Below are 25,188 nucleotides of genomic sequence, written 5' to 3'. Positions count from 1 at the left end.
TGCACGCTCCGTTTAGTCATGTGTATGGTAATATAATTAGTTAAAATTTTATTTTAACAAAGTGATCTCAGAGTGATTTGGTGGAGGAATTTGGAAGAATTTACCTGAAATGCTTTAATTTATTGTCTCCTCATTTTAGGATTGTGTTTTAAAGCCGATTTCTGTGATTGAATTGTCACTTGGAAGATTAAACCCATTTCAAAAGGACTTGGCGCTGGTCCTTGCCTTGAGGAAGCAGTGGCTTACTTCAAGAAGCCACTTCTGGGCTAAGAATTTACCCAGCATGTCTAATCAAGGAGAAGACTGCTATTTTTTTTTCTATTCTACATGTACCAAAGTAAGAATTGACATTACTGTATCAGTTTTATTTACTTTCTTTAATAAAATAAGGTTTTTCCATGCTTCCTAAATTGCTTTTATATTTTGTTTTGCTCAACTGTTCATCTGCTATCAGTTTCGTAAAGAATTCATTTTTTTTCTTCATTTTGTATATATAACTATAATTTTCCCATATTCTGTAGAAAATGAAGTGACCAGTGGCAGTCATCAGTGTTCTCTTATCTAAAATTAATATATTCAGAATGCCTTTGGAATTGTGGGCACTTTAATCCAGGGCTTATTCTCTTTGATTTTATGTACTTTATATCAAATGAATGGGTGGTTATATTATACCTTTAGAAACTGTTATGGGTTGAATTTGTCCTCCCAGATTTCTTGGTGCTAAGAATATAAAACTAACTTTCTAAACATGCTTTTGTAGCATTTTGCTTTGTCTTTGTCCAAATTTACTATTTTTCTGCTTGATTTGTCTATAACTCTATTTAGGTAGGATCACTACTTTCAGTTACTTCTTTATGACATTCTGTACATTTGTATGGGGTTTTATTGTTGTTGTTGTTGTTTGGTTTTTGGTACCAGGAATTGAAACTAGGGTTGCTTAACTACTGAGCCCACACCCCTAACCCCTACCCTTTTTAAATTTTTTTTTTTTTTTTTTTAGTTGTACACAGTGCCGTTATTTTTATGAGGATCGAACCTAGTGCCTCACATGTGCTAGGCAAGTGCTCCACCACTGAGCCATAACTCCAGCCCTCCCAGCCCTTTTTTTATGTTTTATTTTGAATTAGGGCCTCACCAAGTCCTCAGGGCCTTGCTAAATTACTGAGGTTGATCTTGAACTTGCAGTCCTCTTGCCTTAGTCTCCCGAATCACTGGGATTACAGGAGTGTACTACCATGCCCAGCACATTGGTGTGTTACAGTAACTTTTTCTTAAATCACCTCTATGTTGTATTTAAAATGTTAAGTTTTAGGGTTGGAAGTGAAGAACAGTGGCAGAGTGCTTATCTCCTATGCGTCAGGCCCTGGGTTCAGTCTGTAGCTCTAGAGGAGAAAAAAACCCACAAAGTAATAAGTTTTAAGCAAAGCTCTGATGATGTAATCTGTTTTACACGTAGCAGTTTGCACAATTGCATTTTGTTTCAACAGAGGTATGAAGAGGAGCTTAATTATATTGGTTATAGATTGATTATATTTAAATCGTTATCTGTTAACTTTGTGATTTGCTATCAAAGGCTAGAATTACACAAGTTAGGATGCATGGAATGCTTTTGAAGATGAACTGTAAGATATTTTTAGAGAGTACCTAACTCTTTTGTCATTTTTTTAAAAATATTTTTTAGATGTTGATAAACCTTTATTTTATTCCTTTATTTATTGCTGAGAATAGAACCCAGTGCTTCACACATTCTAGGCAAGTGCTGTACCTCTGAGCCACAACCCCAGCCCCAACTTTTGTCATTTTCAACCTTGTCTTCTACCTTGTCTCTCAGGTTGTCAGGTTATATGAAGGATAATATTAAGAAATAGATTATAGGGAATTTTAAATTTGTTGCCCTTAGATTATTCTTGTCCTCCCATCTCAGTTATTTTCTGCCATACCTATCTTTCCTTACTAATTTATGTTTGTCTAGATTCTAGGAAACTTTCCTCCTGGACTCTTTACCTAGGATGTATTTCAGTTCCACATGTTTTTTTATGTTCCTTTTTTGTTAACAGGGTGACAGCTGCCCATTCCGTCACTGTGAAGCCGCACTAGGAAATGAAACTGTTTGCACATTATGGCAAGAAGGGCGCTGTTTTCGACAGGTGTGCAGGTTTCGACACATGGAAATTGATGTAAGTGTTTGATTTGCATTACCATAATATAACAAATAGTCTAGGGTCATTAGGTAGGTCAATTAAAAAAATAAAAACAGGACTGGGGTTGTGGCTCAGTGGTAGAGCACTTGCCTAGCATGTGTGGGCACTGTGTTCAAGTTCAGCACCACATAGAAATAAGTAAAATAAAGATTCATCAAATATTAAAAAAAAAAAAAAACATGAATTCACATTGATGCTTCCAAGTTCCTCAATATCATAGGGTTTAGTTCAGGCTTCTCCTGTTAACTCTTTTATTCAGAAGTGAGAAATGTGGTTCCCCTTATTCCTAATGCTTTGATTTATTTGTCATTTCCTTAGTGTGTAAATCAATATTTTGTCACAACCTCTTCCATCCTTTCAGGCTCTGACATCACACACGAGGCTACCTCTCTACAGGGACACTTTCCTCATCTCATTTTGACTGAAGCACACAATGCCTGGCCACCTCTGTTGCTCTACTATGGGGAACTCTTCCTTACCCAGTTCAGATCCCAGTTATTCTACTCTGGACTTCCAATCTCTCCAGGAGATGATCTTTTCACACCTTTGGGCTCCAATACTTTGTGCTAGGCACCCTCTCATGTGAGATTCTCCTTTTCCTACTTCGCACCAAGTTCTCTCGGGAAGACCCAACCTTTCTCACTCAACTGGATCTTTGATGCCCATTGCATGCTGCATGCCTGACTATAGCCTCCTCGCCCTATGTAGGGATCATCTTTGCACAGAGTTCTTACTCACCACTCAGATTCCAACACTGGTCAGGCCATCCTCCCATGTGGTATCATTCTAACCCTTTGTAGGTTCCAATTTCTTTCTCCTAGTCAGGCTCCAACATCATGCTCTGGGCCACCATCCCCTTTCCTACCCCAGATGAATGCCAGGTTCCCTCAGGCCCATGTAGTGACTTTGGACCAAATTATTAAGGTGAAATGAGAAAAGAAAGAGACTAAATATGTAGATTGTATACCTGTGGTCATACAGCTACTTCATTTTGCTTCCAGATTTTGTTTCTGAACTACATTATAAACTCCCTGCCTTGCAAATAGCCAGCCAGAGGATTCACTCAGTAAGTTGAGGAAAAAGTCCTACTCTACGACTTTTGAAAAATCATGTTGTAACTTTGCTACTGCAGTATAAAGAGGCACAACTACTGTGGAAAGTTTTATCAGGGTCTCCCTGGACAATTTTCTACAATATACCCCAGCTGATTTATTACAGCAATAGAGTGAGGATACTGTGTTGGATCATAAAAGAAAGAGAGTCTGGGTGAAGCAAAGTGCAGGTTTGTTTTATTTTGCTTTGTTTTTTTGTGATGGTATGGGAATTGAACCTATTGCCTCTCACATACTAGGCAAGCACTTTACCATTGAGCCTATATATGGAGTCCTTTTTATTTTATTTTATTTTTTGGAGGCATGCTAAGTTGCCTAGGTTGACCTTGAACTTGTGATCCTCCTGTCTCCTGCTGTGTAGCTAGGATCCCAGACATGTGCTGCCTTGCCCAACTAGCATGCATGTTTCTTTCTGCTTACTTCCTCCCATGTCAGTCACACAGAACATATTCCCCTGCAATAAAATGTAGCAGTGTTTTTGCTGGTTTTGCCCAGGGAGGTCCATTAGAGACTCGCTGTCCCAGGTTTTTCTTGGGGCTGGCCATTAGGGTGTTAGGCCCTGTTTGTCTAACATGTACCCAAATTTCAGACTCTCAAAAGGAGAGAAGATGTTTACCATAAACCATATTATTTGCACAGACAGTCTAAGCACAGTGGTGAGCCTCTCCTCTCCCCCCATTATCAGTTAACTGGGGGCATTCCAAGGGCCACGTTTTAGATGCCAAAGACCAACCATGTCAACAGGCCTTTCTAGGAAGACCAGTCTCAGACCTGTTAAATTTCTGCATAGACTTAGTTGGCTGCAACTCTGAGAACTAAAATATTTTGTCTCATATGTACTCACAGAAACACAGAAAATGTATGTTGAATGGTTGATGAATGTGACCAAAGAGTCTTAGGAACCTGACCCTGTGTTCCCTTAGGAGCATTGGTTTAGGATTCACTAATTCAGTGTAATGTGACTTTATAGAACATAACTACTTAAATAATACATAAGAATCAACTGTTTATACTTGGACCCTGTGAAATTAAACTATTACAAATGGTGTTGCTTTGAATATCCCCCACACTGGTGCTAGGGATTGAATTAAGGGCCTTGTGCTTGCTGTAGTCAAGCAGTCTGTCACTGAGTTACACCCCAACCCAGCAGATGTTCCTTTTTCCCCCAGTTCTCCTTTATAACAGTGAGGTGACTTGGAAGGATACATACTATCCTTAGTATGTTACATGTGCCTGCCTTTGAGAAATCGGGAATGAAAAATTTTCTAAGAACCTTGAACTTAACATCATCTTCAAATAATAACTGCAGTTCATTGACTCCATTCTGTGTACTAGGTGCTTCTTTTTTTTGTGCAGGGGATTGAACCCAGTGCCATGTGCTTGCAAGGAAAGCGCTCTACCGACTGAGCTATCTCCCCAGCCCTAGGTGCTTCTTATACATTATTTCATTTAATCTTTTTAAAATACAGATACTACTATTTTGCTACTATCATTCCCATTTTATAGCTAAGGAAAGTGAGACTGAGAGGCATTAAATTGTTCGTGGTCACATAGCTAATATTTAGCATAATAAAGATGAGAACTCTTATATTTGCATACTCTTAGCTACTATATTTTACTGCTTCTTTAGATGTAGACATTTTGAATTTTCAGGATGAGGGCAAGGAGGAAACAATAGCAGATAAACTACATTTCTACTCCTTCCATCTCACTACTGTGCCTAAAGTGTGTCACCTTTAGCAGTCTTTTCCTAAAAAATCATCTCTCATGCTTCAGATTTTATACCGTGTATTAACTTCGTCCAGAAAACCAATTACTAGATTAATACAGGACCCACTTTGTTCTTTATTTAAACAACGTGTCTTTGTCTCTTACAGAAAAAACGCAGTGAAATTCCTTGTTATTGGGAAAATCAACCAATGGGATGTCAAAAATTGAACTGCGCTTTCCATCACAACAGAGGACGTTATGTTGATGGCCTGTTTCTACCTCCAAGCAAAAGTGAGATGAGTTTTTAGTTTTAAAAGAATATTTATTATTAAATGAAAGCCTACTATGCACATTATACAAAGTACTTTATATACATTGCCTTCTTTCAGTCCAGTGAGAAAGCAGTATTATTTCCACTTTGCAGATGAGAAAACTGAACCTTATTAAGGTTAAATTATTTATACATAGTCATGGAACCAAATGTTTTGTGGCATGGCAGATTAAGTTCCTATAGCTTGCTTTAGTTCTCATTCTCTTACCAGATTCATAGAAGGGTCGTATAGATTCTCAAAAGAAACTTTATTCCACAGGGGATGGCAAGTCTGGTCCTCTGCCTGTTTTGTAAAACATTTAGTGGAAAGCAAGCTTGTCCATTCAGTTACATATTTTGGTACTGGGGATTGAACCCAGGGACTCGACCATTGAGTCCCATCCCCAGCCCTTTTTCTTTATTTTTTATTTTGAGACAGGGTCTCACGAAGTTGCTTAGGACCTCGCTAAATTACCGAGGCTGGTTTCGAACTTGTGATCCTCCTGCCTCAGCCTCCCAAGTAGCTGGGATTACAAGTGTGCGCCACCATGCCCGGCCAGTTACATATTTTGTATAGCCAGTTTTATGCTACTGCTGCAAAGTTGAATAGTTGAGACAGTGACCATATGGCCCACAAGGCCTAAAAGAGTGACTCTGGGGCTCTTTACAGAAAGTTTGCCAACCCTGCCCTAGGTTATGATCTATACTAAAATATTTATTCTCCAGATATCTGGCATTTATTTCCAAAGTCTCTTTTTTTTTTTTTTTGCGGTGCTGGGGATTGAACCCAGGGCCTTGTGCTTGCAAGGCAAGCACTTGACCGATTGAGCTATCTCCCCAGCCTTCCAGAGTCTCTTAAGGAATTTCCTTCTAGAATTATTGACCATTAAAAAGCCACATCTAGGACTTCGGGTGTAGCCCAGTGGTTGAGCATTTACACTAGGCCCTAGAGTTCAGTGCTCAGTACTGCAAAAGTGAGTGAGTAAATAAAGTAAATAGCCACATCTACTGTGTGATTAAAATTTGATGACTATGTCTTTTCACCTCTAATTTGGTACAAAAAATAGGCTCAGTCTTTTCTACACCTCTCTCTATCTCTCGTGTGTGTGTGTGTGTGTGTGTGTGTGTGTATGAGTGTATGAGATGTATGTATTAGGGTGTGTGTGTGTGTGTGTGTATGTGTATGTGTGTGTGATGTATGTATTAGGGATTGAACCCAGGAGAACTACTACTGAACCTACGTCCCAACCCTTATTAATTTTGAGACAGGGTCTCTCCAACTTGCCTAGGCAGCCCCAAACTTGCCAGCTCTTGCCTCAGCCTCACACATAACTGGGATTATAGGCATATATCATTATACCCGGCTAGAACCTTAATTTAAAAATTAAATGTTTAGAATTTGCAAACAGCTACTATACATCTAGCTGTTTGTTTTCTAAATTCCCACTGTGTTTCAATATAGTGAAGAGTTATTGGCTGAAACTACATTTTTTTCCTCCCTGGGAAATCAAAACCCTACGTGGGAAAATTTGGTAAAAAAATTAAAGACTTATTAAGGGAAATGTATCAAACTTACCATAAAAAGCCAGAAATTGGGGCTGGGGCGATAGCTCAGCTGGTAGAGTGCTTGTCTCACAAGCCCAAGGCCCTGAGTTCCATCCCCAGTACCACAAACAAAAACAAAACAAAAAAAAAGCAGAAATTTTTGTTGAATTGGGATTATATCTTCTATTTTTAATTTGACTGTTTTTGTATATTTAGCTGTATTGCCCACTATGTCTGAATCACCAGAAGAAGAAGTGAAGACTAGCCAACTCACAGTTCAGCAGAACAAATTGTCTGTCCAGTCTAATCCGTCCCCTCAGCTGAGGAGTGTTATGAAAGTAGAAAGTTCTGAAAACGTCCCCAGCCCCACACATCCACCAGTTGTGATCAATGCTGCAGATGATGATGAAGATGATGATGGTAAGTTTTAGGTTTTTCTTTAGTAAAGGCAAATAAGCAGTCAGGGTCACATATTATTGAATTGTGTAGAATTAGGGTTAATGCTCTAAGCCTGACTTGTAAATCTGTCCCAAATGTTGACATACAGACCAGTTTTCTGAGGAGGGTGATGAAACTAAAACACCTACCCTGCAACCAACTCCTGAAGTTCATAACGGATTACGAGTAACTTCTGCTCGGAAACCTGGGGTCAATTTAAAGCAAGGTAAGAAGAGGCTATGTTGTTGATAAATCTTATAGAACTGTTTAAATGTGTCCAGACTGTTGTGATTACTTTTTCTTTCTTTCTTTCTTTCTTTTTTTTGAAACCAGGGATTGAATCCAGGGGCTCTTAACCACTGAGCCACATGCCAAGCCCTTTGTTATATTTTATTTAGAGACCGGGTCTTACTGAGTTGCTTAGGCTAAGTTGCTGAGGCTGGCTTTGAACTTGCAATCCTTCTGCCTCAGCCACCTGAGCAACTGGGATTATAGGTGTGTGACACCGTGCCCAGCTATTGTGATTACTTTTGAAATTTAGTTCAGTCACAGATCTTTCTTCTCTCCCCCATACTACATAAACATATTTTCTCCTGATGATTCATTTAAGAAATATTTGATACCTGCCATGAAAAGATAAAAATTTAAAGGTAAAACAGCTCTAGTTCCTCATGTGATTTACATTTTGGTTTTTCAGGAGAATGTTTGAATTTTGGAATAAAAACTCTTGAGGAAATTAAATCAAAGAAAATGAAGGAAAAATCCAAGAAGCAAGGTGGTAAGTCACAAAAGTTTTGGCACAGTTTGGTTTTACAAGTTTTGGTTGTATGTTACCGCAGAACAAGGACTCTTTGAAGCAACAGCCAAAATAAGCAAATAAATTTTGAGTCTTGCAGCTTGTTTTAAGTATAACAGACTTATTTGCAACTGTTTCAGTTCCTAACTGTTCAGAGCTACACCTATATAGTTACCTTAAAGAACCTGTGCATCTTGGAAAGTGTAGCTCTAAAGAACACCATGTAAAACCCATATTAAGTGGAAAGAGGGAAAAAAATAATCATATTAAGAGAGCAAAAACATGCTAAGTGTGGTGGCACAGTCCTGTATTCTCATCTGTTTGGGAGCTTGAGGCAGGAAGATCACAAATTTGAGGCCAGTCTTAGCAACCCTGCAAGATCTTATATGAAAATGAAAAATTAAAAGAACTGGTGCAATCCTGTAATCCCAGTTACAGGAGGAGGTCAGCCTCTACAATTTAGTGAGGACTTAAGCAACGTAGTGAGACCCTGTTTCAAAATGAAAAATAAAAAGGCTGGAGATGCGGCTCAGTGGTAGGGTACCCCTGGGTCCAATCCCTATATCATCCAAAAAAGGCAAAAAATTCATTTTGTGGTAGAAGGGTTTTTCCTTAAGAGTTGCTGGATTTTCTTCTGGAGCTTCTCAATCCAGTTGATATATATTTCCAACCCTAAAAGTTTTAGATAAGATGTGAAATGTAGTATATGGAGAGAGAGATGGTTGGTTCTAAGAACTGTCTTGTTAAAGCTGGTTCTATAGGAACCTTGAGTTATGTTCAATGATTTTAGATGGAAAAGGTCAAATAGATACACCTGGTGATTAGATACTTCTGAAATTAACTTTAGAATACTGATAGCCTTACTAGTAAATGAAAGTAGGTTGGGTGCTTAAATAACGCAAAACTATTTTTATATTTTATTTTCACATTGCACCCAAGTCTTCCCTAACCATTATTCCATTTCACTGTGGCTAAACAGGTACAGCAAGGCTGATTGACATGTATCACATGGCAGTCAGTATTGAACGTAACTAGTCATACAAATTCTTTTGACTTATGATAGCTTTATTTTCCATAAATTATTTGCCATTCTTTGGCTTTCCTTATTCAGAAGGTTCTGCAGGAGTTTCCAGTCTTTTACTCCAACCTCAGCCCATTCCAGGTCCTGAAAAAGAGAATGTTCGGACTGTGGTGAGGACAGTAACTCTGTCAAGCAAACAAGGTAAGGTATAGGTAGGTCTGAGAGTTATTGGCCTTTTACTTTAATGTAGTCATTGGGATTAAAGAATCCTCAGGAGATTTTTTTTTTTTTTAACTTTTTTAGTTGTCAATGGACCTTTATTTTATTCATTTATGTGCAGTGCTGAGAATTGAACCCACTACCTCACACATGGTAGGCAAGTGCTCTACCACTGAGCCACAACCCCAGCCCTCCTTAGGAGATTTTTAACCTTTGATGGATTTGCATGAAGACTTTAGTGTATTAATCAGATATAAAGATTAAAAGAAAAATACATTGGACTCTACTATTTAAAAGGTTAAAAATTTTTAATTAAGCAGCCCTCACGGTTATTTATATTTAATTTATACATTTTCTGTTTACCTATATTCATTCAACTAGTTTATCAGCTTCTTATCATGGGTAAAGAATTATAATAAATGCTTTGAGTTAGAGAAAAATGTAAAAAGTCTTTTCACTCAACAGTTTAAAATCTAGTAAGGATGAAATTGCAGTGTTCAGGTACATTTAAATTTATGCCAAACAACCAAAAATTAGAAGAAAGAAACCTTATACGCAGGGGTGATAAAGTTACATAGTTTATCAAAGTGCCTAAGCAAAAGTAAAGCTTGACCTTGGTCATGGTGCTGCAGTCCCAGCAACAGGAGGCTGAGGCAGAGGATCACTTATAATCTACCCTCAACAACTCAGTGATATCCTGTGTCAAAATAAATTTTTTTAAAAAGGGGGTTGGGGGTGGGTCTGCAAATGTGGCTCAGAGGTTAAGCACCCCTGAGTTCAATCCTTGATACCAAAAAAAAAGGTAAAAAGCTTGGGGCTCTGTAACCAATTGGAACATGATTTGTATTGTACTTGGCTGCTGTTATTAAAACTGTGCTCTTGGCTTTTGTTTGGACTGTGATAGATTTCCTTAAGTACTATTGGCTAGTACTAGAGAGATTTTATTTTTGCCTTTTCAGGAGAAGAACCCTTGGTTAGATTGAGTCTTACTGAGAGACTGGGAAAACGAAAATTTTCAGTAGGTAAGATAAGTTTTGTGCATATCTTTTGTTTTCTGTTTGCTCTGTCTTTAACATGGTAACTGTCTTGAAACTCAAATCCCATTGATAATTCATTTGCTGGGCCCCTGTGTTTTTGGCTGAGAGCACTTACAAAATGACCTCATGTTTTTTATGTGTGTATTACACCTTTTATTGAACTTAAGAGAAATTTAAAGTGTTAAAACATTTAGATTATGGCCATGACCAACTTTGTAGAAAGTATTAGGTTTAAAAAACAGTGAAGAATACTTCTATTTCTTTGGATAAATTTAAATGTGAGTGATTTTTTTTTTTTTTTTTTTTTTTTTTTTTTTTTGAGGAGGGTCTGGTTAATATAATTTGGGTCCTTAAATTTATTGGTGCTATTTTAATATTAGGGAAGTACTTTACCACATTTACTGAATCACTTTACATCTATTGTAATGCACCATCAAAAAAATTATTTTGGAAATTTTTTAATTTCAGAAATTTCTTATTACTGTCTTATGTACTTAAAATGAAACCTTGTCTCTATTCTGTTTTCTTCCATATTTGTCTCACTGCTGTCTTCAAAACTGTTCTGAACTTAGTAGTATTTCAAGTTTTTAGTCAGAAAGTGTGACTTTGTCATTGAATCAGTTATGCAGTTATCACCCTAGTAAATTTAAAAAAAAAAAAACTTCCAATGATTATATCAAGCCTATGAATGAAATAAATCTCACATTTGGTGTGGATTTGTTAGGTATTAAGGTTCTTTGTATACATTTCCATCTATTCCTCAGCAACCATGAGGACACTAGGCAGTATACTGACACTTAATAAATGCCAGCAAACGTTTTCTGCACTGGGCACAAACTTAGAAAGGTTTAAATAACTTGTCCAAGTTATATTCAGATGAATATATTATGGATTCAGCAGTTGGCCAGCTAAAATTTTTTTGTAATATTTTTTTCACATTCCTGGTTCTAAACTTCAGTCTCAACAAAGGCTGTGTTCCTCCATAAGATCATTATGTTTGTGTGATCAGGTGTATTACTTATATGGTAAATATTCATTTATACATTTCAGTTTTTTATCCCTTCCTTATCTTTTTTTCTGGGACATTTATTCCTTCTTAAACATTGAGTTCTAAGGAAGCTAGTGAAAAAACATACCATGTCACTGCAGAAAACTTAACAGAAGTATTCATCATTGTTTCTCCTTTTTAAAAATTATTTTTATATATATATATATATTTTAGTTGTTTATGAACCTTTGTTTTGTTCATTTATTTATATGCAGTGCTAAGAATCGAACCCAGTGCTTCCCACACACAGTGGTAGAGGCAAGCGCTCTACCACTGAGCCACAACCCTAGCCCTCATCATTGTCTCTTTTTGCTTGTATTTTTTGACCTCTTAATCAAAGTTGCCCCTATTTGTAGGTGGTGAGAGTGATCCCCCGTTAAAGCGGAGCCTTGCACAGAGGCTAGGAAAGAAAGTTGAAGCTCCAGAAACTAACCTGGATAAAATACCAAAAAAAGGTAGGTACCTCTGTTATAATACATTGTGTGTGTGTACTTGTGTTTGTGCACACTTGTATGTATGTGTAATTACCCTTGTTATAATGTTAACAGCTGCAGTTCATCATTCTTTTGTTCAGATAAATTATTATTTTTTGGTGTCTATTTTATTACTCATTGCTTATTCTGCTAGATCATTAAGATAAAATTGAACAAAATATATACATACACTGTAATATATATACACACTGTAACACCCCTCAGGCGCTTATAGTATAATGGCAGGTAGGAATACTTATATATATTGTGATAAACTGACAGAAAAGTACATGTTGCTGTGAGAACACATAGAAGGGGCACTTAATATTATCATCTGTTAGGGTGAGATTTATAGAGGAAGTGGTGTTAAAACTTAGACCAGAAACATGAGTTAGGAATTAGCCAGGTGAAGTTGAAGGGGCTGTGTTCTAGGATGAGCGAATAATCCTTACGGAGTTGCAGAGCTAAGAATGCATGATGTGTTTAAAAAAAAAATGCATGATGTGTTGAGAGAACCGAGTATACCTAAAATATGGAATTGGGGTGCTGAGGGGCATCATGCTTAGAAAAGAAAGGAGGACCACATAGAATAGGGTTTTGTTTTGTTTTTGTTTTTTGTGGTACTAGGGTTTAAACCTAGGGGCACTCTACCACTGAGCTCCATCCCTGACCCTTTGAGTCAGGGTCTCACTTAATTGCTGATGCTGGCCTTTAACTTGGGATCCTCCTGCCTCAGCCTCCAGAATCACTGAGATTATAGTTACTAGCCATCATACCTGATGATATAAAACCTTTCGGGCTATGTTAAGAGAGTTTGGGCTTACTCTAATAAAATAGTAAAAATCCATCAAAAGGTCATAGACAGAGATCAAAGGGTCCAGTTTGAATTTTAGAACTATTATCCTGCCTGCAGTATGGAGAAAAAAGGGGTCAAAGTGCTGGTATGGATATGAGTTATCAAGCTGTTAACCCAGATAAAAGGAGATAGTGGCATAGATTTAGTATTCTAGAAGTTGATCTGAAGAAATATGGACGATATTAGGAGATATTTGGGAGTTAGAATCACTTAATAGGAAGGAAAGAAAGAGTCAAAGTTTGGATTTTTTAACCCCCTTTTTAATGTACAGTGAACATGGGGTTTGTACTAAAGGATGGGTAGACTTTTTTCCTTCTCGTTGCGTTTAAATTTTTCTTAAAGAAATTGAGCTAGGAATGTGGCTTGCCTGGGAGGCACAAGGCTCAGGGTTCAATCCCCAGCACCACAAAAAACAAAAGAAATTTCTTTGCATTTGCTTCTAACCTGTTTGGGGGACTTTCTTTTGAGCTCAAAAAAATGGAAGTTACTCTTTATTTATCAAATTCCCTTCCTCCTTCCCCTAACAATTATACTTAAGATTGTCATAACTAAAGGGCATGTTTCAAATTGATTTAGGGGGAAAAACTTCTGATTCCAAAAAACTTTTATGTATTATTTTGGTACTGGGTATTAAACACCACTGAGCTGCATCCCCCACCCTTTTTATTTTTTATTTTATTTTTTTATTTTTTTGCGGTGCTGGGGATCGAACCCAGGGACCTGTGCTTGTAAGACAAGCACTTTACCAACTGAGCTATCTCCCCAGCCCCTTATTTTTTATTTTTTGATATTAGGTCTTGCTAACTTCCTTAAGACCTCACTAAGTTGCTGAGGGTGGCCTCAAACTTGGGATCCTTCTGCCTCAGCCTCCTGAGTTGCTGGGATCACAGGCATGGACCACCACACTTGGTGCCAAAACATTTTAGAAAGTTGTACAGTAACAATCATTTCCCTGAATTCAGTAGTGTTTGCTTTTCAGGTCTAAAGAAAGTGTTTTGATATTTTACAGAAATCTCTATGGAATTCAGGATTTGCATAAGTATGTTCTATGGAGAAGAAAAATTTTAAGATCTTGAGGCTTTTTTTTTTTTTAATTGCATTAGAAGTATAGTCTAATTCATGAACTTCGAAAAAAAATATTTGAACAATATAAAAAGTCTCTGTCCAACTTTTGAGTTTTGAAATTTTGTCTCTTTATAGTGCAAGTTTCCAAGTCTTTGAAGGAGCGACTAGGAATGTCAGCTGGTTCAAATAATGAGGAAGCCACAGGTATGTAAATAGCATCATAAGATGATTATGATTATACAGGATTATATGGCGTGGTGAGTACGTGCCATATAAAATAACTGGAGAAAAGGGCTAGGAATGTGGCTTAGAGATACAGTGCTTGCCTAGCATGTGTGAGACCCTGGGTTTGATTGATACCTAGCACACTGGGAGGTGGGGAGGGTCACTGCTAAAAATTCAACACCAAAATATTAATACTGGTTTTATCTGGATCTTGAGGTTGTAGGTAATTTTAATTTTTTCCCTTGTATTCTTCCTGTACAATAATTTAAAAATTTTTTTAATTGTGTGATGTAACTTCATAAGATATGTGTATACATGTACAATTTAAAAATAATAAAGTGAACATTCATGTACTCAACCATTCAGCTTTGTATTTGGTTTTGGAAATCAGACTCAGGGCCTCACAAATGCTGGGGCAAGTGCTGTACCCCTTACACCTCCGCTTCCCCACCCTCCAGCATTGGTGGGTTTTTTTGTTTGTTTGTTTTTAACAAATTGCAAGATATAGTGTGATGCTTTTTGTGTAAGATTTTAAATTTAACATCTGTATTTATGAATGATGTTAGCCTGTACTTTTTCCTCCCATTATCAGATTTGAGTATTAAGTTAAGCTAGCATCATAAAAAGGGAGTCTGACATTGGACATTCTTAATTCTTTTGTGGGTAACCTACATTTATTCTCCAGAAATTTTTAGGATTTTCTTTTTTCTTTTTTTTCTCTTCCTGCCTGATACACTGCAACTTCACTGAAGTGGACCTACACACATCTTTTTTGTTCATTCTTCACAGTATTCACTGAACTTATTGAATCTAAGAACCTATCTTTTTAATTCTAGAAAACGTTGTTCTGATTTCTTTGAGTATGGCCTCTTCATCTTTCTTTTTGTTTTTCTTCTAATGGAAGCTGGGTACCATGGCACATACCTATAATCCCAGCACCTCAAGAAACTGAGGTAGGAGGGTTGCAAGTTCAAAGCTAGCCTCAGCAATTTAGCAAGGCCCTGAGCAACTTAGTGAGACCCTGTCTCAAAAGAAAAAAAAAGGGACTAGGGATGTGGCTTAGTGGTTCAGCATCCCTGGGTTCAATCCCTGGTACCAAAAAATAAAAAAAGATGTTATAACTATGTTCATATGCTTCCTCTGTCTCTTGTCCTTGCCTTTATACTTTACGTCCCTTTTTTCCCCCTTAACTTCTATGAGCTTTGTTTGGTTTTTTTTATTTATTTATTTATTTATTTATTTATTTATTTATTTATTTTAGATGAAGAATTAACAAATTATTTTTTCTGTAAAGTGTCAAGTAGTATATATTTTAGGCTTTGTATTGGGTTAGTTCAGTGCGCGCACTTTCTTAGCATGTGTGAGGCCCTGGGTTTAATCCCCATCATTGCAAAAAATAAAGCAAAAATAATTTTGAGCTTTGTGGTCCACAATTTCACAACTTTAAGCTCTGCCATTGTAGTATGAAAAAGCCATATGTAAATAAATGAGTGAGACTTTGTTCTAACAAACTTAATTCACCAGCATATAGTTTTCCTGCCTTGTTTTAAATGGCTAATTTTGTATCAGCCTCATCTAATTTTCATTATTTAGTCTTTATGTTGTCTCATTTTTCCTTTTTTCACAGCCTAATTTCAGGCTGCTCTAGGGTTTCTGATTTGAATCTAGGATTTTGTTTTTTGAGGTACTAGGGATGGAACCCAGGACTTCATGCATACTGAGCAAGTGTTTCTACCACTGAGTGACATCCCCAGCCCCAAATCTATTGTTAAAAGTTTGTATGTTATTTTGCCTTTTTGCTTATTTTATTTTATTTTTTGATGATTTTATTCTGTAGTTAAAAAGACTGGCTAAGTTTCTTCTGTGTTTGCCCAAGTAAACCTCTCTTCTGACTGGAAGACTTGATTTATGTCTGGCCAAGTAGAGAAGGTATACAAAGACCCACCTGCGTGGATTGCAGGCAGGAAGGCTGGGGACCATGCAAATTTCCACAATAAGACTTTGAGTACTAGAAAATTGAACCCAGGTGTGCTGTGCCACTGAGCTACATCCCCTGGCCCTTTTTTATATTTTTTATTTTGAGACAGGGTCTCTCTCAAGTTACTAAGGCTGTCCTGGGCTTGTGATCCTCCTGCTTTAGCCTCCTGAGTTGCTGGGATTACAGACATGCAAAGATTTTCTTTACTTTCAGAGGGAAACCTTTTTCCTTTTCTTGCTTTTCTTGACTCTCTTCTGTCTCATGCTTGTTAAAGTCTAGAATTTTCGTGCCTTACTTCTCTCCAGCCCTGATGTCTTCATAATGTGGTCTGCTTGGAGAGATTCCTTTTTTCTTTTTCTTTTCTTTTCCACTGGTGCTAGGGATTGAATCCAAGGCAAGCACTCTTCCCCTGAGCTATGTCCCTGACTCAGACTTACTTTTTTAAAAAGGGTAGTTCTCAGGAAGAGGTCATGACTGACCCAGCTATCCTATTGACTTTTCTTAAATCAATTAATTTCTCTCTCCCTTTTTTCCTTTTCTCTCTGTTTCTTCTGGTGGTAGAACTCAGGGCCTTAGTCAGGCTAGGCAAGTGCTCTATCACTGAACTGCATCCCAGTCCTTAAATTTCTACCTTAATGATTATCCCTGAGCCCACAGTTGCTACCCTCCTGCACCCCTGCTGGTGCTGGGGATTAAACCCATGGCATTTGTATGCTAGGCAGGTACTTTTCCATTGAGCTACATCCCAGCACCCAACTATTGATTTTCATACTAGTTAACCCAAATTTTGCAATTTGCTTTGGTTCTGTTGGGAAGAACAGGTCTCACCTCTGCATTAACTATTCTTTTTCCTTTTTTCTACGAATCCAGATACCTGCTTCTCTGTCTCAAATTCTTCAAGATTTATACTCTTCCAGTGGCATCCTTTTCATTTTTAGTAGGGATTTATTCTAATTTTAACATCTATCATTTCAGCAAAATTTTGGTAGGGAAGGGAAACAGGGTCTCTGTGTCACATTCATGTTGTTACTTTAAGTGGTAATTCCAAGATAGATCTGCCATCTTGAAATGGAAGAATTTACAGCTGTACTTAAAAAGTTACAGAGAACTGGGCTCATGGTGGCATATGCTTCTAATCCCAGCTACTTGAGAAGCTGAGGCAGGAGAATTGCATGTTCAGAAAAGCCCCAAACTTATAATTCAGAAGTACTTTTGAGAAATTTTAGTTAAAACAGATGTCTAATGATTGCTCTGTTGTTAAAACTAGCTCTTTAGGGCTGTTTCTCCCTCTGGAGATCACCCACATTTTCCCTTGAATATATATTCCTTCCTTTATCCCAAAAGCTTCTCACTCTCATGTTAGCCCGCATTCTTCCTTGAATGTGCTTCTGTTTACTTAAATTTAACCTTCTGTGTGCCTTTGGTGAGAGGTGTGGGGAGAAGCTCTTAAGTAGCGTGCCAGTTTATAGTCATTTCCCGTTATTCTATCTTGTCACCTATTTGACCTTTTTATCCTTTAAACCTCACTAAAATATCACTTCTTCTGAAGTTTCCCTTGACCAGTTCCTGGGCAACAGTTGACATTCTTGTGTGCAGTTATTATTACCATACTTCGTTAGTGCTGGATTAATAATTGGCCTGTCAGTCTCACTCTAAACTACATGTGGGTAGAGGTTATATTTTACTTATTATTATATTTCTAGCACAGTGTTCATCTTTGAATGAAAGAATCATTGCTATTTTTATTGATAAGATTTATTATAACATTTCTTCAACTAGTAAATAGTTTTCAGGTTCTTTGGGAATTAGCTTCTGAGTAGAAATACAAATCAGCAATTTTTAGCCTCCTTAGTTTTCCTTGAGGGCTACTGCCTGAAATATACAGTAATAAGAATTTGTGTGTGTGTGTATGTGGTACTGGGGATTAAACCCACAGGCACTCCACCACTGTGTGTGTGTGGTACTGGGGATTAAACCCACAGGCACTCCACCACTGAGCCAAATCCCCAACCCCTTTTAAATATTTTAAGAGAGGGTCTAAGTTGGTGAGGCTGGCTTTGAACTTGTGATCCCCCTACTTCAGCCATCTGAGTTTCTGAGATGACAGGCATGCACCACTGCTGGGCAGTAATTTAAATTTGAGAGTGAAACTAATGTTACACTTTTGATCCTTTTAATTGCCTATCTAAATGATACCTTTCTATTGAACTGTCATAATCCTAGAGTGGAGAGATCTTAGGTCATTAAGAGATACACTCCAAGTATAATGACATGATTTTCCCTAAAACAGAGAGAGTTAATAAAGCTGGTGAGATCCACGTGAAGACATTAGAAGAAATTCTCCTTGAAAGAGCGAGTCAAAAACGTGGAGAATTGCAAACTAAACTCAAGACAGAAGGACCTTCAAAAGCTGATGATTCTATTTCAGGAACAAGAAGCTCCTCCACTATTCGAATCAAGACCTTCTCTGAGGTCCTGGCTGAAAAAAAACATCGGCAGCAGGAAACAGAGAGACAAAAAAGCAAAAAGGATGCCACTTGCATCAAGCTAAAGACTGATAGTGAAGTTAAAAAAACAGCGACTTTGCCACCTGTAGTTGTCAGCAAAGGACAATCCGAGGAACCTGTCGGTAGAACAAAGTCTATGCACGAGGTGCACATTAAGACGCTGGAGGAAATTAAACTGGAGAAGGCGCTAAGGGTGCAGCAGAACACTGAGAGCAGCACCAGCTCCCAGCCTCACCCTGAGCCTGCCCCAGGGGCAAGGCGGCTGCTTCGAATCACCAAAAGAACAGGTGTGTAGTACCACTTCCTCAAATACTGTTCCAGAAAAAACAGTGTGCCACTGGGATTGTCATAGAAGTTCTTGGAGAACTTTATTCAGATAACTTTGAAAACCATTGAATTCCATGAATTGAAGCTGTTTGTTTATAGCTTTTTGATACTTTAACGTGCATTTTAAGAATTTATAAGACCAGTGGCCTTTTTACCTAGTTTTCTTATATCTTATCATTATTCTCATTAAGAAAAGTTTAACTCTCACAGAGTTGCAGCCTAAATGGTAGAACTAATGATGTCTTTAATACGAATGTAGGTATGAAAGAAGAGAAGAAACTTCAGGAAGGGAGTGACATTGCTTCTCAGGCCAGTGCTACTAAAACTGAGGCTAATGAGGTGAGTATATTTAAGATCATTTTGCAGTTTTGTTTATAGCAAAGACTAGATGAATGGTAAATGTTTTAGTTTCAGCTTATAATTAACATTTCACTGATACTTCAGGTGTGCTTATAATTTTCCGTGAACGTTTCCTATGGTTTTCTGTATGGTGGTTTTCTTTGCCCTTATAAAGTTTTTTTTAATTGGCCGTTAATATTTTTTAAACTGAGGTTTTTCCGTGCTTTTGAGAATAATGCTATACATTATACAGATCTTGAGGAATTTTTCCTTTTTTTTGGTACTAGGTATTGAACCCAGGGGCATTTGACCACTGAGCCACATCCCCAGCCCTTTTATCAGAGGTACTAAGTTTTAATTCTGTCATTTAAATTTGTTCATAGGCTCCAGATGAAACTACAGGAATTGATATTACTAAAATTCCAGTTAAGAAATGTGAGACCATGAGAGAGAAGCACATGCAGAAACAGCAGGAGAGGGGAGGCTCACAAAAGGAAAAATCAGTTTTGACACCCCTCCGGGGAGATTCAACCTCTTGCAATACCCAAGTGGTGGAGAAACCAGTGCTCACTACCATGTCAGGCATCACACGGCACCTGACCAAGCGGCTTCCCACAAAGTCATCCCAGAAGGTGGAGGTAGAAACCTCAGGGATTGGGGACTCCATACTGAATGTGAAATGTGCAGCACAGACTTTGGAAAAAAGGGGTAAAGGTGAGTATGTTCTATAGTGTGTCTTGCTTTAGGACATCAAAATTACCAAGTCTGAGTAATTCCCTGATGACAATTGGGTTGAATTTTGTCTGTCTTCTATACTGGTCACACAGATAGATAGTAGTAATTCTGATAATACCATATAAAGACAAAGCTAGATGAATTTCATTCTTAGAATTTAAAATTGCTTTTAAAGTTTTAGCTTTGTCCAGAACTTTATGGTACATCTTTCCTCTGGTTTTGAAGACTGGACTAGTAACACATTCAAAAACCAGTGAAAGGGGTTGAATTTTCAGTGTGGGTTTATATATTTTCTTGTTATTACTAAATGAATTTTGTTATGAGTTATTTTTATGTAAAAAGATTTTTCTAGCTGTTAATATTTTCTGTCTCTTGTAGCTAAACCCAAAGTAAATGTGAAGCCATCTGTTGTTAAAGTTGTTTCATCTCCCAAGTTGGCCCCAAAACGCAAGGCAGTGGAGGTGCACCCTTCTGTCATTGCAGCTGTGAAGCCACTCAGCTCCAGCAGTGTCCTGCAGGAAAGCCCAGCCAAAAAAGCAGCTGTGGTAAGTAGAAGATCCACCTTGGTGGTACTGTATTCTGTGTGGTAGAGAAAACAAACTCCCTGTTGATGTTCTGCCTATATCTGTGTTTAACACTCCCTGCCATTTCCTGAGCATTTAGGTTGTTTAGGATGTTATTCTATTTTACATTTACAGTTTGATATTTGTGAAGTGTGAGAGGACAATTTTTTTAAAGCCAATTTTCAGGTGGCAAGATATTTTGCTTCCTTGTGCTGTCAACCTTTGGATTACTGACTCTTGAATTCCCAAGTTTACAGAATGATAACCGTTAGGCTGGGGCCATACCTCATTGCTAGAGCACTGATCTAGCATATGCAGGACTCTGGGTTCCATCCTCAGCTCCATGAAAAAAAGGATGGTTGGGGCTAGGGAGATAGCTCAGTCAGTAGAGTGCTTGCCTTGCGAGCACAAGGCCCTGGGTTCAATCCCCAGCACCCCCAAAAAAAAAAAGGAAAAAAAAAAGAAAAAAAGGATGACCACAGAGGTGGCACCTGTAATCCTAGCTCCTGGGAGACTGAAGCAGAAGGACGACAAGTTTGAGGTCAGCTTGGGCAATTTAGCGAGACCTTGTTTCAAAATAAAAAGCAATGGGTAGAGCACTTGACTAGCATGTGTGAGGCCCTGTGTTTAATCCCCAGTACTGCAAATAAATAAGTAAAGAAGAATGATAGTTAGGAGTACGCTCAAGTGTAAAAGCCTTGACTCTTCCACTGAATTATTACCTTACTCTTTTGTAGGCTGTTGTCCCACTCCTTTCTGAGGACAAACCAGTCACCATGCCTGAGACAGAAAAACCTAGAGACAGGTAATTCTTCTTAACCAAACTCTAGGCCACTGTTGTTTCTACTCTGTCAAGAATGACACTAATAAATAACTTGTTTTTACAGTTTAGCCCCATCTAAATAAATCTGAACTTCAAATTAATTGCAGGAAAGCATGAAATTCAGGATTGCTGTTCTCTTTTAGTGCCATTGTTTATATCTTGTCTACATTATCTAAAAGATGTTTTTCATACCTGGCTAAATTATAATCTAAATTATGAAAATGCTTGGTCCCAAATCAGTGAAATCATTCATTCTTTGTGTCCTCAGAAATAATTGTTTGCTAACTCTCTGTGTTCCTGAGACTTGGTGGGTCAGCTAACCAATGAAAACTGGCACAATTAGTTCTGATAATTCTGTTTTTCTTACAGTTTTGTGCTGCCTCCAACCCAGTCCTCTTCAGATCCCTCACCCCCAGAAGTATCTGGCCCTTCCTCATCCCAAATGGTCACGAAAACTCGCCGACTCAGCTCTGCCTCAACAGGAAAGCCCCCACTCTCTGTGGAGGATGATTTTGAGAAACTAATATGGGAAATTTCAGGAGGCAAATTAGAAGCTGAAATTGACTTGGATCCTGGGAAGGATGAAGATGACCTTCTGCTTGAGCTCTCAGAAATGATTGACAGCTGAAGGTGATAGTGAGAACACTTAAAAAAAAAAAAAAAAAAAAAAAACTCACCAAAAAACTGGACTTAGTTTCATCTATTGTATCTATTTTAACATTTACATGAGGTGATCATTTCTTTAGTCTCAAATTTGCCCCAAATCAGAAGTATACCTCTGAATTATCTGTAATGTGTCCTGGATTCTTTGGGGTCAGATTCCAGTCCCTTGATAACCATTTTTTTCACACATCGTTTAGCATCCTTGAGAAAAAAGTTATTTAATACTCTTTTCTCCACAAAAAAGAGACTGAGGGAGATTCAAGTGAAAAGGGTGCAAGAGAACCTAGTGATTCCTTGAGGTGTTTGTCAGTTTTGGCTGTTTTCCCTTTTGTTGTATTCTTTCTTTTATGTATTGTCTTAATGTACTTAATATTATTTGAGTTTGGATGAAGACAGCTGCTACCATTGTGGACCAAATTTCATGCTACCACTAAACAGAAAACCCCACTCAGTCTGTGTTATATTGTATGTCTTTTTAAAGGTATTTGGAGATTCATCTAAGCTTTAAAGAGGGCTGAGCAGCTCAAGAAACCCAAAATATGGACATAACTCTTTGGACCTGATTTTGATGCTTCAGCTGCTCTGTAAGCCTCTGAAGAGCAATAGCTAATTTATTATTACTGTAATTTTTTAAAGGCTTTAAAGTGCCTCAGGGGTCCCCTGAAACTAATTTTCTACTTGGGATTCCCTGGATTCTTTATAAGAGATGGTAACATGATTAGAGAAATTCTTTTTTAGTATGAAAGTTGTCCCTTCTTCAGTACTTGCCTACTGTTGTCATTGAATTATCACAGGGACAAAAAATTGGTTAATTTTTTATTTCTAACTCTCCTAGCAAGCTCCTCTTGCCCAGTATTTATTTGGTGCCCTTTAAGCACCATAGGATTGAAAAAATGAACTCATTCAAGCTGCCAATATTTGTCTACGGACCGTAGCAGTACACTGAATTGTACTGTAGCAGGGATATTGAGATGTTCTGGGGGTGTATTGTATACCTTCCAGTTTTCTTCATTTCTGAACTGAATTTTCTTTTCTTGATGTTGGTCTCCTTCATATCACCTCAAGGTTTAGACTTGTGAAGGAACAAGAATGATGAGGATGAGAGTCTTGAAAGGAGACATATTGTACATAATCTGAAGGAGGAGAAAAGAAGGACTTGTCCATTTTGATACTTTGCTGTAGGTGGCCAGTTTTGTTTCTCAAAGGGAAATCTGAACCACCTGTCACGTTGGCTCCTAAGGAACTGCTGTTGTAAGCGGCTCATCAAGAGTTGAACTTCTTATAGCCTTGTTTGGGAATATGGAAAAGGAAGAAAGCCACAGGACTGCCCATTCAGTCTTGGGAAGATCTGGATGATTCTGCACAAGCAAAAATGACTTGAAAGTTATGTATAGACACACCTCTACCAATCCATCTTCAGCTGACTGAATGTTGTATGATAGCCCTTCTCCAAAGCAAGGGTGGAATGTTCCGGTTTCACCAGATTTTATAAACTCATTTCATTTTTGGAATCGGCTTACAGATTCCAGATCCTTTTTGTATATATGACCTTTATTCTTTTTCTTTTTTAAAAAAATAATTTTGTTTCATATTTAAAGCCCTTGTATTAGTCAATGATTCATGTTCAGCATTATTTGAACCATTTGCCATTACAGAAAGAGAAATACTTATTTGTGTTTTAAATAAAACTGGTGTAGGAAAGTCTTGATGTGAGTTAAGTAGTCTTACATCACTTCAGCCTAGCTCCGCCTTGATGAGAGGTCCCCAATGAGAAGGTTATTGACCCTTTGTAAGTGCTCCAGTTTCTGTTTGGCTTTAGAAATCTTTCACAAGAATAGATTGCCAGGCTTGCCCTTAAATGTGCTATTTTAGTTGCATGTTTTTAGGTAAGAATGCATATTATTATATGTGAGAATTCTTTCTGACACTGATGCTTGGTCCTTATTCAAGTGATGCCATCATTTTATAAAAGAAGGGAGGGTTTAAAAATTATCTGGGATTCAGTGATTTAGAATTTTTAAGCATGAAGGTGAAACATAAAAAATTTAATTTAGTAAAATCCAGGGTTTTTCAATACATGTACTAAGTTTTTAATCATAAGAATACATATAAATGTGTTGAGCAGAAAACAGATTTTTCCTAGTAGTAGTCTAAATTTATAATCCTGGGCTGGGGATGTGGCTCAATGACTAGAGTGCCTGCCTTGTAAATGTGAGACCCTGAGTCCAATCGCCAACATTGAAAGAAAAAAAAAAAATTATCCCAACAAGTTGAATAAACTTAACAAAAACAGCAAAACAGATTGTATATATAATTTTAAGTGATGTCAGTTTTCAGTTTTAACAGAAGTGGGCCCAAACGTTGCAGTTTGGCCTTATCCAGAAATATAGTTTTATAATTCATATATTTATCTGACCTTAATCCTAACTCCCAGTGAATGGTCAGAACAGTACCCAACCAACCTTTGGAGCAACCACAGAGATAGGATTGATGTTACATAATTAAAATTTCACACAGGTTGTTTTATATTGATCCAAGTTTGATTCTTTTTTCTAAAATTATTGCTGCATTTTGCCCAAATACTCTGTACTTTAAAATGTTTGAATTTGGGAGTTTAGCAACAGGACATGCATGGGCTCCATTTGTAACTGCTTAATAGGTGACACTTTTTTAAACTAACATTATTCATTCACTTTGAATTCACATGCCCATTTTGACGCAAAATCCTACATGTACTATGTGAAAAGATCACTGCTGTATTCCCCTACTGTCGTTTCAGGGTCAGTGTGTTCAGTTAATGTAAGAAAGTACAATCCTTAGGTTCCACTAGGTTTATTTTAATCTGATTTTAGGAAGCTACTTAATAAATCTTTGAAAGTTCCTACAACCCCAGTCATCTGGCTACATTCATAATTAATTTAACTCTTAAAACTGCAATTCCGGGAGGTTTTTTTTATTGTTTTTATTTTTTAGTACCAGGGATTGAACCCAATGGTGCTTATTAGCCATTGAGCCATGTCCCCAGCCCTTTTTTATATTTTATTTAGAGACAGGGTCTCCGGAACTGCTAAGTGCTTCACTAATCTGAGGCTGGCTTTGAACTCATGATCCTCCTGTCTCTACCTCCGAAGCCACTGGAATTAGAAGTATGCACCAGTGAGCCCAGCTGTCATTCAGTTTTAGTTTGCAAAATGATG

The 25,188-nt window shown here is 37.6% G+C and overlaps 1 protein-coding gene across 10 annotated transcripts in view; it reads left to right on the top strand.

Annotated features, from left to right (window-relative positions):
* The window catches only part of Zc3h11a (zinc finger CCCH-type containing 11A), a 37,980-nt gene extending 14,283 nt beyond the window's left edge, over window positions 1-23,697 (top strand). For 5 of the 10 annotated variants that reach the window (XM_047520031.1, XM_047520032.1, XM_047520033.1 and 2 more), the window contains 16 exons: window positions 140-337; window positions 2,058-2,177; window positions 5,191-5,314; window positions 7,095-7,298; window positions 7,426-7,542; window positions 8,014-8,094; window positions 9,224-9,334; window positions 10,312-10,374; window positions 11,794-11,892; window positions 13,967-14,035; window positions 18,325-18,828; window positions 19,128-19,207; window positions 19,591-19,921; window positions 20,321-20,487; window positions 21,243-21,310; window positions 21,698-23,697. In XM_047520031.1, coding sequence (XP_047375987.1) covers window positions 284-337; window positions 2,058-2,177; window positions 5,191-5,314; window positions 7,095-7,298; window positions 7,426-7,542; window positions 8,014-8,094; window positions 9,224-9,334; window positions 10,312-10,374; window positions 11,794-11,892; window positions 13,967-14,035; window positions 18,325-18,828; window positions 19,128-19,207; window positions 19,591-19,921; window positions 20,321-20,487; window positions 21,243-21,310; window positions 21,698-21,956 — 2,451 coding nt within the window. In that variant the 5' untranslated portion in view covers window positions 140-283 and the 3' untranslated portion in view covers window positions 21,957-23,697. Of the gene's footprint in view, window positions 1-139; window positions 338-2,057; window positions 2,178-3,202; window positions 3,268-5,190; window positions 5,315-7,094; window positions 7,299-7,425; window positions 7,543-8,013; window positions 8,095-9,223; window positions 9,335-10,311; window positions 10,375-11,793; window positions 11,893-13,966; window positions 14,036-18,324; window positions 18,829-19,127; window positions 19,208-19,590; window positions 19,922-20,320; window positions 20,488-21,242; window positions 21,311-21,697 lie in introns of those variants that run through there. The other 5 variants (XM_047520026.1, XM_047520030.1, XM_047520034.1 and 2 more) reach the window with 5 other exon arrangements.
* The last annotated feature ends 1,491 nt before the right edge of the window (window positions 23,698-25,188 follow it).

The sequence above is a fragment of the Sciurus carolinensis genome, chromosome 12, assembly GCF_902686445.1.
Source record: "Sciurus carolinensis chromosome 12, mSciCar1.2, whole genome shotgun sequence".
Taxonomy (NCBI): domain Eukaryota; kingdom Metazoa; phylum Chordata; class Mammalia; order Rodentia; family Sciuridae; genus Sciurus; species Sciurus carolinensis.
This window is presented reverse-complemented; position numbering and strand designations above follow the sequence as displayed.